Genomic DNA, 12,673 nt, shown 5'->3' on the forward strand with positions numbered 1-12,673 from the left:
GAGGTCATGGTTCAATTCCCAGTCAGGGCACATGCCTGGGTTGTGGTCTCTATTCCCAGTGTGGAGCATGCAGGAGGCAGCCGATCAATTATTCTCTCTCATCATTGATGTTTCTATCTCTATCTCCCTCACCATTCCTCTCTGAATTCAGTAAAAATATATTTTAAAAATAACTGATCACCAGAGTGGCTAAAATGAAAGACCCCAAGAAGTTTAAAAGTTATGGCATCCTTGTCAGTAACATGGAGGATGGCACAAAGGGTGCCACAGGTAAAAAGATTCAAAGAATGTATCTTAGGCTAGTCTCTTCTTTTCTCTGTCCCTCAATTTCCTCATCTGTAAACTAGGGATTGAGTTAGAAAAGTATATTTCAAACTTTTAAAAAACAGGTCTTTCTTTCCAATAATATTCCAATAAAATCAGACTGAAAAGTCCAATTTCTGAAGTATAACATAAAAATACTTTAGTAATGTAAAAGCTACTATTTTAAAGAATGAAGAATGAATTTTTTCCTCCAAATGTAAAAACTTTATAATATAGTCTTCAGTAATGTTTATTTTAAATTAATTTGAATCATTCTGGCACTTATGGGGTAAGCTTTAAAAAAATACTCTCTAAATGAAAAAAGAAATAAATACATTGTACCACAGATAGCATTAACTTTTTCTGTACATGTGTTTGGATTCTTTAGTACTGTATTTTAGAAACATCTCCCAAGACAACTTGATCCTTATAAATGTAAATCGATACCTTGTAACTTATATGTTTAACTTTTTCTCTTTCAAAAAAACAGATTAGATGATAAAGGTCAAGTGATTCGGATCAACTTCAATAATGCAACGAGAGACACGATATTCGATGTGCCTGTTGAAAAAGTTCAGCCCTTTTATGCTGCTCTGAAGGAGTTTGTTGACCTCATGAACTGTAAAGAATCCAAGTTCACTTTTAAGATGAATCCAGGTCAGTGAACACGTTTTCTCAAACAACTGAAAGGACGTATTTCCTTCAACCTTCACCATTTAGAGCAGTAGAGAGCTGTTTTGCTCAAGCACCGAATGTGGAACACTTACAGTAGAATCTTGGGGAGCAGCCAGCTTGCTTAAAGAGCAGACTCCCGGCCCCCACTCCTACTCTATTGACTCCCCGGGCTTTAAAATATTCATTTTTAATAAGCTCCTATGTATTTCTTAAACACAGAAAAAAATTAATAATTTCAACCTAAAGAATAAATACCTGAAAGATGAGCTATAGACCTAAGGAAATCTCATGTCTGATGTCAAGACTGATAACTTATATTTTCTACCCTGATAGCCAATCAATACAAACTGAAGCTTGTACTTAATTCTTCTATCCTGGTAGACATCAAATTACCCTCATGATTCTCACTCTAAACTATAGGAGTAATGTTTACACATTAAACTTATCTGATCTGGTAGATGTAGTGTTAACAGAAATAAAGCAATTCTTTTTAAAAACTATATTTTTTTATTTATTTCAGAGAGGAAGGGAGAGGGAGAGGGAGAAGAAGAGGGAGAGAGAGATAGAAACATCAATGACAGAGAATCATTGATCAGCTGCTTCCTGCACACCCCCTATTGGGGATTGAGCCCACAACCTGGCATGTGCCCTGAGAATCAAACCAGTGACCTCTTGATTCATGGGTCAATGCTCAACCAATGAGCCACACCAGCCTGCTCTGCTCCTTTATTTCAACTAGCTGGAAAACTTCAAGAACTGCTTTATTTTGCTGGGCTGGTGTGGCTCAGTGGTTGAGCATGGACCTTTGAACAAAGAGATCACTGGTTTAGTTCTCTGTCAGGGCACATGCCCAGGTTGTGGGCTCCGTCTCCAGTAATGGGCATGCAGGAGGAAGCTGATCGATGATGTTTCCATCTCTATATCCCTCTCCCTTCCTCTCTCAATTAAAAAAAAAATCTTAAAAAAAAAATAAAGGAGCAGAAAGCATTGTGTTTTTCCTGGACCATCTTGACTCAGTAAAACAACATCAAACTCAAGGTTTCAAATAAAAAGCATAATTTCTCTCTGGCACTGATTTAACCAAGTAGAAGACTTTTTTCACTTGTGATTATTTTTTGAATTGATCGTGGTATAATAAAGCAATACTAGGAATCTTCATAAACCCACTGCTATGGAGTCATACCACGCTGAATTTTTAGAACAGTAACGTAAAATGGAAATACCATGGGAGGAAAACACAAAATAAATAAGAGCTGGAATCCAAGCTCCCCATTTAATGGCACCGTAGCTTCAGGCAAATCCCTCAACTTCTTGGAGCCCTAGTTTTCTCGTGTATGAAAAGATGAGATAATACTCTTTTTTTAGGATTTTTACAAGGCTTAGAAATAATGTATATAAAATACCAGAAACATAGAAGACAAACCAAGAAGGTCATTATCTTTATAATTATTTGATGCTATTATACTGGAAACAAACATTTCTAAGTCAGAGATAAATAACAATCAGGAAGAACAACTCAAACATTTTACACAAAGATAACACTTTAAGTAAAAACAATGTAAGTGCCCACAAGGAGCCGGCCAGGCTGTGTAGTTTAAATGTCAAAATGTCTAAAGCTATTTGCATCCCGTGGCCTGATTTGGGTGAAAAGTGAATGCATAGGTTTTATGTAAAGAAGTAAACATACTGTTTCTTGATGTGAACTAAGCAGCAACGATATTTTTCATTTTCTAGCTCTGCAAACATTAAAGACATGATTATTTATATTGAAAAATCTTTTGTCTAGGTGATGTGATTACTTTTGATAACTGGCGCTTACTGCATGGCCGCAGTAGCTACGAAGCTGGGACTGAGATATCCCGCCATCTGGAAGGAGCCTACGCCGACTGGGATGTGGTCATGTCAAGGCTTCGTATCTTAAGGCGGAGTGTCCAGAATAGAAACTGAGTATCCTGCCTGTAATTTCAGTTCGATTCCAATGAGTGTATCTGGTAAGATATGCTAAGGATACTTGTCTTCGGGGACCACGATCCATGTCATTTACGTATTAATTTCTTTAGCATTGAACATGTCACCTTTCTCACGAGAGTTTTCTTTTCTTTGTAATCATCTCCAATGCCAACTCTTTAGATGTTTGCAGCCCTGTTCTCTCTTTTCCAAACAGAGCATCCCTTCTGGTGTAGTGCATGTATGATCTAAATTCTTTTGCCCATAAATGAGAGTCTCCAGAATGCCTACAAATAGTGTTGTACCAAATAAAACCTTTCTTCAAATAATGCCTTTTTTAAAGAAAGCCTTTGTTTCAAATAAAGCTTGTGTTTCAAATAAAACTTGCCTCGTATAAAATGTGGTTTTGTACTATTGCCTAGAGGGTCTCATTTTTTCGTGACTGCATATGACTGTCTTTACCATGCTTGAGAAAAGGTTCATATTTTCAAAGGTTTGTTTTATTCACTCTTTTTTAAATTTCTTTATTGATTAAGGTATTACATATGTGTTCTTTTCCCCCCATTACCCCCCTACCCCCCCCACTCATGCCCTCACCCCCTGTTGTCTGTGTCCATTGGTTAGGTTTATATGCATGCATACAAGTCCTTTGGTTGATCTCTCCCTTTTACCCCCACTCTCCCCTACCTTCCCTCTGAGGTTTGACGATCTGATGATACTTCTCTGTCTCTGGATCTGTTTGTGATCATCAGTTTATGTTGTTCATTATATTCCATAAATGAGTGAGATCATGTGATATTGATCTTTCTCTGACTGGCTTATTTCACTTAGCATAATGCTCTCCAGTTCCATCCATGCTGTTGCAAATGGTAAGGATTCCTTCTTTTTTACCACCGTGTAGTATTCCATTATGTAGATGTACCACAGTTTTTTAATCCATTTTTCTGCTGATGGGCACTTGGGCTGTTTCCACATCTTAGCTATGGTGAATTGTGCTGCTATGAACATAGGGGTGCATATATCCATTCTGATTGGTATTTCTAGTTTCTTGGGATATATTCCTAGAAGTGGGATCACTGGGTCAAATGGGAGTTCCATTTTTAACTTTTTGAGAAAACCCCATAGTGTCTTCCATAGTGGCTGCACCAGTCTGCATTCCCACCAGCAGTGCATGAGTGTTCCTTTTTCTCTGCATCCTCTCCTGCACTTGTCATTTTTTGATTTGTTGATGATAGCCATTCTGACAGGTGTGAGATGATACAGCATTGTCATTTTGATTTGCATCTATTGGATGATTAGTGACTTTGAGCATGTTTTTATATGTCTCTTGGCCTTCCTTCTGTCTTCTTTCAAAAGGTATCTATTTAGGTCCTTTGCCTATTTTTTGATTGGGTTGTTTATCTTCCTTTTGTTAAATTATATGAGTTCCCTGTAAATGTTGGAGACTAAACCCTTATCAGTAATAACATTGGCAAATATGTTCTCCCATACAGTGGGTTTTCTTGTTTTGTTGATGGTTTCTTTTGCTGTGTTGATGGTTTTATTTTGATGTAGTCCCATTTGTTTGTTTTCTCTTTAGTTTTCATTGCCCTAGGAGCAATATCAGTGAAGAAATTGCTTCGGCATATGTCTGAGATTTTGCTGCCTGTGGATTCCTCTAGTATTTTTATGGTTTTCTTTCTTATTTAAGTCCTTTAATCCATTTTGAGTTTACTTTTGTGTATGGTGTAAATTGGTGGTCTAGTTTCATTTTTTTTTTTTTTGCATGTATCTATCCAATTTTCCCAACACCATTTATTAAAGAGACAGTCTTGAGTCCATTGTATGTTTATGCCTCCTTTGTCAAATATTAATTGAGCATAGTGGTTTTGGTCGATTTCTGGGTTATCTGTTCTATTCCATTGATCTATATGTCTGTTCGTGTGCCAGTACCAGGCTGTATTGAGAACAGTGGCTTTGTAATACAGCTTGATATCTGGTATTGAGATCCCACCTACTTTGTTCTTCTTTCTCAGGATTGCTGCAGTTATTCAGGGTCTTTTTTAATTCCAGATGAATTTTTGGAGAGTTCATTCTAGGTCTGTGAAATATGCCATTGGTATTCTAATGGGGATTGCATTGAATCTATAAATTGCTTTGGGTAGTATGGACATTTTGGTGATGTTGATTCTACCAATCCATGAACATGGTATGTGCTTCCATCTGTTTATGTCTTCCTCTGTCTGTTTTTTCAATGTCCTGTAGTTTTCCGCGTATAGATCTTTTACCTCCTTAGTTAAGTTTATTCCTAGATGTCTTAATTTTTTTTTTTTTGGTGCAATGGTAAATGGGATTGCTTTTTTAGTCTCTCTTTCTGTATGTTCACTATTGGTGTATAGAAATGCCATAGACTTCTTGGCGTTAATTTTGTATCCTGCTACATTGCTGAATTCATTTATTAAGTCTAATAATTTTTTGATGGAGTCTTTAGGGCAGCGGTTCTCAATCTGTGGGTCATGACCCCTTTGGGGGTCAAACGACCCTTTCACAGGGGTTGCCTAAGACCATCAGAAAACACATATATAATTACATGTTGTTTTTGTGATTAATCACTATGCTTTCATTATGTTCAATTTGTAACAATGAAATTGGGGGTCACCACAGCATGAGGAACTGTATTAAAGGGTTGCAGCATTAGGAAGGTTGAGAACCACTGCTTTAGGGTTTTCTATGTACAGTATCATGTCATCTGAAAATTCTATTACCCAAATTTCCACACCTCCTTGACCTGGTGATTTCAACATTTCCTTTAAATGTAAGTTATGACACCACAAACAAGCATGCGCCTTAAGAGAAAATCTAGTCTGCCTAAGTTTCTCGTGCCACAAATAAAGATTCCAAGACCTGCCAGGATAGCTTACACCTGTCCATGAGACAGCTCCCCTCATTCCTTGCCTTCAACTCATAACTTGGAAAGGAACAACCAAGACACATGCAACCCTCATAAGTGAACATGGTGTCTGTGAGCTTCTGGACAGCTTCACCTGATGGTCTTGACTTCCTCTATGGCCACTGCCTCTTCCCCAATAGTGGAAGACAATGTCACTGGAAGCCATGGAAATCCCACTCCTGTGAGCTCGGTCCCTTCCATACCCCTACAGAAAAGGGCAGCCTGGATATTACCATTTGCTGAAATCCTGGAAATATGTTGACCCTTAGTCCATACATTTTGGGCCCTCACCAAGCCTCCTGTCTTAAAATTCTTACTGACACCACTACAGAGCTCTACCTGTTGCCTTAAGGCCAAGTGAGAACACTACTTCCAACTATGTTTTAACTTATGCTTTGCACGTATAGTGCACCCACAGCACTAGGAGTCTGGATCGAGAGTGCCCCAAGCACATGTCAGCACACCCCTCTGATTGAACTCCGGCATTGAGCCTTCTAAATCCATGGTTCACATTGCCAGATCAGTCCTTTCTTTCCCTTATAACACTGCCCCTTTCTGGGGCCTTCATTGTCTTTTTCTATTAGAGCTACCAAAGTATATTACACATTTGATTTCTTTGAACTTCAAAAAGAAGGGTTGGTTTCTCAGTCCCATCTCTCCCAAGAACACTCCTAGAATGAAAAGCCAAGTGAGTTCAAAGGGACATGGCCTGGTTCTAAGAGGCAGCATTCAATAACCCAAAACAAGTAATTTTCTGGAGTGAGCCTAACCCCATCGGCTTACAGCATCTAAACCCCAAGCACTTGCCAAGCTAAAGTGACTTATTGCACTTTTATTCATTCAGAAGATATTTATCACATAACTTGTATGTGTCCGGCATTCTGCTAGACCAAGGACACAGAAAGACTGGAGATGTGCCTGCTTGTAGTCTGGTAGGGGAACAGACAAGGATATAAATGATGATACATTATGTCAACAGAATAACAGAATAGTTCATAGGAAAGCAACCAACCAGACTGAGGAGGTTAATGAAAGCTTCAGCTGAGTTGAATAAGGATTGATAGTAGTTTTCTAGGCAAAGATGGGAAAATGACTTCCCAAATCAAAGGGCAGAAGAGGCACAGAGAATTAAGAGTGCACACAGCACATGTGTTAACACAGATGTGAGAAGGTAGAATTTAACAGTGGTGTAAACTCTGGAATTGGATGCCTCAGTTCAAATCATAATAATCACAATCAGTTAACTATGTGTCTTTGGACCAATTACCTCTTCCCTTATGCCTCAGTTTTTCTGTCTATAAATGAGACTAACAACAGTTCTTATTTCATTTATTTTTATGAGGATTAAATAAAAGCTTATATAAAGCATTGTTTTCCCAAATGTCTCTAATAATAAGAGTCACCATGATGGGGTGTGTGTGTGTTTATTACAGCTTCTCAGGGTCATTCCTTGATGATTTTGATTCAGTGGGTCTGGAATATGGACCAGGAATTAGATTTTTAGCAAACACCTCAGATGATACATATCTTCAGAGAACTTTGGAAAATACTGATTTAAAGCCTTTAGCATAGTTCCTAGCTTAGGGTGAGTGCCCAATAGATGTTAACTATTATTAGGTATAATAAGAGGTTGAAGAGGGAGAGAGTGGATTAAGGTGAGAAGAGATATACAAGGCTGGAGACAGAGAGGGGAACCAAGTCATAAAATGTTGAAACATGTGTTGCACTAAAGAGTTGATATTTAATCCTTAAAGCAATGAGGAACCATTTAAATGTTTTCAAGTGATAGACTGCCTTGATCAGATATTTATTTTTTAAATATCCATCTGGGTACAATGTGGAGAGAATTGTAAATGAGAAAGATTAGAGGTCATAAATCCATGTATGTGCTTATAAATCTACCTTAGGAAGTCATATGAGAAATTAAAAAGATTGAATTAAAATGCTGGAAGAGGGAATGGAGATATACTTAAGAGGCTCAATCTAGACTTGATGACCCAGTGTAAGTGAAGAATGAGGGAGATGCCTAGGATGTCTCCCAGGTTTCTAGTCAGAAGAAATTAACCGCAATTCCATTGCTCAAGGAAAGAAGCCACAATCGCAGAAGCAAGATTTTGAGCAAGAAAATGAATGCAGTCTTGGACTGAACTTGCATTGCCCCTGAGCTATTTCACTTGGCAGTTGGATATATATATATATATATACACACACACACACACATACAGCTCAGGACAAAGACCTGGATTGGAGATCTCTAGTTGGAAAGTATACCGATGGTGGATGAAATCATTACTTATTTTCCTGGAGACATTTCGTGATTGGGACCAAGGTTATAAGCCTCATGGTATGATGATAAGCTAGTTATATTGGCCTCGCTTGTGGAATCAGTTACACTTTATTCATAAAGAAACAATGGTGGCTTGTATTCAAAATCAGCTAGACCTCTTACACGTTGTATTTTGTCATTAGAAGACAGCATCCCAAGCCAGTTCCCCATGGACTAGCTGTTTCCTTCTCTGTTGAAAAAAATTATTTTTGCCCTGGAAAGGAAGAACAGAAGGATTGGATACAGTTGTAACAATTTCTGAAGTGTTATATAGGACATGACATATTATGGGCTATGGCAGCTGGTTCAGACTACAGATGATTAGGTTTCCTGGATATAATGGTCTAAAGATTTGACTTTCCCCCAAATTTATAATAGATCTGATGTAACTTGGATAAGAACTTACCCCTATTTGGCAGCATGGACTCACTGTCTATTCATCTCACTGATTTGACTCAGAGCACATTACCTTCTTGGCTGGTTCATTAGAATGACTCCCCAGGTCACCAGAATGACGTGTCAGACACAAGGTATCTTCATTGGTTTCTATTTCTCCCCACAGCTGACCACTAAACAGTGAGTACATAAATGTCTACTAGAGAGGTAGAGAGAATTTATGCAACAGAAAGAATTCTATGGAAAAAACTGAGTAACATAGAGGGTAATCTCTCTGTTCGGGAATTTAAACTAAGAAACAGGAGACATTTTATGCACAAAAATACCCCTTTATGTCATCCTCAAAAAAATGTCATTTTGAGGATAAGTTCGAACTGTAAGTTCTTGCAATGAAAATGTGATTTGGTTGGACTTCTGCACATATTTTTCCAGCTGCCTGGACTCCTCTTCCCTACAACCTTATAAGCCTGGAAAACTCCTTCTCTTCCTTCAAGATTCAGCTTAAGTTTCACCTCCCCTATAAATCCTTCTCTAGTTCTCCCAGTTAGGCTTAAGCACTCTTTCCTCAAGTTCCCATTGAGCCTTACATGCACGTTTTTACATTTATCCATTCATTCTAGCATTACTCATGCATACCTACTATGTGCCAGACACTATTCGGGCCGCTGGTGCACAAGACAAACATAAGGGATTACATAATTCTAAAGTCTAGTAGGAACATCAGGTATTGATCACATAATCACAGGAATAAACTACTAACTGTGGTAAATTCTATAGATGGAAAGTCTGAGAAGCTACAAGATCAGAAAATAAGACAGGACTGATCTCAGGGGAGTGGGGCTTGAGGAAGGCTTCCCTAAGGAAGTGACTTTTGAGCTATTTGATGAAGGAGGATATACAATTATGATACTTTTGGCTTCAATTAACAGAAACTCTGAATCTAAGAATAAGGAATTTTTTTAATCTCATAAAACATAAAGTCCAGGATATAAGGCAGTCTCTCCACATTATACATCCCCAGTCCCACATCTCTGTAGTTCTCTTGGTTCTGTGCTTTCTCCTCAAGCTGATGAATGTGAGATGATGTGTAGGCAACTACCAGGGTCTGCTCTAGATAAGAGATGCTTGTCTAGGTAGGAGAAAGCAGGCAGGTAGAGCATACCAGGCAGAACAGAGTAAGGGCTCTGACCTAGTAAGTAAGATGGAGCTCTTGGATAAACAGATAAAGGCCATGAGTCTAGCAGCTGAGTAGCCAATCAACAGTGTCCAATAAATTGTGAATGGTTTAGGCAGAGATATTTTTGTGTCTCCCCAGTGCCTAAATATTTGTGAAACAAATGAAAGGAGCTAAGGTGATTCTTTCTTTGGTCATTCTCCATTTTATTATATCTTGAAACCAAATCACATCTCCAAGAATTCAGTCATGGAGAAAAGTTTCCGTTTCTATACCAAGGAGGACTTCATTTCTCTTCCCTCCTAACACATTTTATCTGTGCACATACCCAATTTTAGCCTGGAAAGCTTTCCCATTTTCTATTAGGATCAGTCCATTCATCAATTTAAAACATCCCAGCAGGAAACTTCCAGTGTCCATTCCATCATGTAAGGAGTTTCAATATCCTCACTATATCCTAATAACAAGTAAAAAGCTGGACACACTGAAAAATCAGTGACTCGGTTCAGATTCATCAGACAAGTGAGGTCACAGGGCAAATCATTGCCCCCAAAATTGTAGAGACAAACAGGCAAACACAGAAAAGCACAACTTCCCAGAGCGGAAACCTCCCTAGGAACCAGCGGCGGGGCAGGCTCCATGTGGACAAGCCTAAAAGAGAAAAACTCCAGGCGGACGCAGCCACAGGAAGGCTTTACATTTGTGTGTGTTCTGCCTCCAGGCACTCTCACAGGTCCGCATAGTGACTATCTGAGAAAAATCTCCTATGTTTCCAACAGGGGGAGGGGAAGAAAGACTATTTTGAAATGCTCCAGATTATTCTGTTCTTATGGAGGCCTGCTCTCAGGAGAAACTCTTTTATCCTACCTTACCTGGAGGAAGGAAAATACACAACTAAGATGCCCTGGTGAAGTTCACAGCCCAGGGGCCCAGGTTCACCGAGGGACTGAGACTTAATCAGAGACTTAATTAGAGAACACACCCCTTCCCTCCCACATCTAACCACTACAGTATTAAAGACCTATCTACCACATTTCCTTTTGCCTAGTACATCATGGCCAGGTTTCAACAACAAAAAACTTACACGACACGCTAAAAGGCAATAACATAGTGTGAAGGGCCTGAACAAGCACCAGAACCAGAGCCAATACAGTTGGAATTGCCAGGCAAGGAAATTAAAAAACAACAACAACAACAAAAAACAATAACACACAACTATGATTAGTAGCTAAGGGCTGTAATAGAAAAGGTAGACAACATGCAAGAACAAGTGGGGTGCCTGGCCAATTTGGCTCAGTGGATAGGGTCCCGGGTTTGATTCCGGTCAAGAGCACGTACCTCGGTTGCAGGCTCCACCCTGGCCTGGGGCCCTAGACAGGGTGTGTGCAGGGGGCAACCAATTGACCTGTTTCTCTCAAATTGATATTTCCCTCTGTCTTTCCCTCTCTTTTCCACTCTCTAAAAATCAATGGAAAAATCTCCTCAGGTTAGGATTTTTAAAAAAGAACAGGTGGGTAATGGAAGCAGAGAGATGAAAATTCTAAGAAAGATTCTAAAAGAAATTCTAGAGATCAAAAACACTATAACTGAAATGAATAATATTTTTGATAGACTCACTAGTAGAGTGAAATAGCTGAGGAAAAAATTTCTAAGCTGGAGAAAATAAAAATAGAAATTTCCAAGACTGTAAAGTGAAGAGAAAAAAGACTGGAAAAAATACAGAGCAGAGTATTCAAGGACTTGCATTTCAGAGCTTCATGGATAAAATTTTTAATTTTAATTGTTATCTATTTTACAGTGACAAACTTCTAATTACAGAAGGTGATGATTGGTTTTCCATTTATGGTAATGATATAATTTTTTTTTCAAATGAAACTTAATGATTGAAAGAAAAATATTTCTAACAGTACAGGTGATACTATTTTGAAGGTGGTTCTCCATTGACAGCAGTTTGGAAAATGCTGATCATTTTAGGAAAAGCAAATGGAATGAGAGAGGAGCAATTACTTCCCTTGGCCATGTAGAGTGAGTGACAGAGCCAAAATTCAAATGCAAGTTTTGGTTTTCAGTTCAGTTCTCTTTCCTTCTATTTTTCCACACTGTGAGGATTTTAATTTCATGTAGAATTAGGTTGGCTCCTTACTGTTTCCAAATGTCTAACCAATGGCTTTACTTCACATTCTCTATAAAGTAATCCCAGAATTGATCTAGAGACAAAGCGAAAGGGCACCAAAGTCATTGATGTGAAGGTCTAATCAACATGAGAATCTAAATCAGCGCAAAAGGTCTCAAATTACAGAATGCATACAAATCATTGGCAATCCTGTTTAAAATGTTGACTCCCAATATACTCTCAGTTGGATTCAGTAGGCCTCGGTCTAAGAATCTTGATATTTAACAAGCATCCCAGGGATCTGGCAGTAGGTGTTCCATGGAGCACACTTTAAGAAACAGTGCCCTACTTGTGCACTGCTGGTGGGAATGAAGACTGGTGCAGCCACTATGGAAGACAGTATGGAGTTTCCTCAAAAAACTGAAAATGGAACTCCCATTTGACCCTGTGATCCCACTTCTAGGAATATATCCCAAGAAACCAGACACACCAATCAGAAAGGATATATGCACCCCTATGTTCATAGCAGCACAATTCACCATAGCTAAGATCTGGAAACAGCCCAAGTGCCCATCAGTAGATGAATGGATTAGAAAACTGTGGTACATCTACACGATGGAATACTATGCTGCTGTAAAAAAGAAGGAACTCTTACCATTTGCAACAGCATGGATGGATGGAACTGAAGAGCATTATGCTAAGTGAAATAAGCCAGTCAATGAAGGAAAAATACCACATGATCTCACTCATTCATGGATAATAGAAACCATTATAAACTTTTGAACAATAATAGATACAGAGGCAGAGCTG

At 38.7% G+C, this 12,673-nt stretch overlaps 1 protein-coding gene across 5 annotated transcripts in view; it reads left to right on the forward strand.

Moving 5' to 3' along the window:
• BBOX1 (gamma-butyrobetaine hydroxylase 1) overlaps positions 1 to 3,308 on the forward strand; it is a 57,375-nt gene extending 54,067 nt beyond the window's left edge. For all 5 annotated transcript variants that reach the window (XM_059709163.1, XM_059709167.1, XM_059709164.1 and 2 more), the window contains 2 exons: positions 794 to 960; positions 2,765 to 3,308. In XM_059709163.1, the coding sequence (XP_059565146.1) occupies positions 794 to 960; positions 2,765 to 2,925 (328 nt within the window). In that variant the 3' untranslated portion in view covers positions 2,926 to 3,308. The remainder of the gene's footprint in view (positions 1 to 793; positions 961 to 2,764) is intronic.
• The last annotated feature ends 9,365 nt before the right edge of the window (positions 3,309 to 12,673 follow it).

The sequence above is a fragment of the Myotis daubentonii genome, chromosome 9 (genome assembly GCF_963259705.1).
Source record: "Myotis daubentonii chromosome 9, mMyoDau2.1, whole genome shotgun sequence".
NCBI classification, from domain to species: Eukaryota; Metazoa; Chordata; class Mammalia; order Chiroptera; family Vespertilionidae; genus Myotis; species Myotis daubentonii.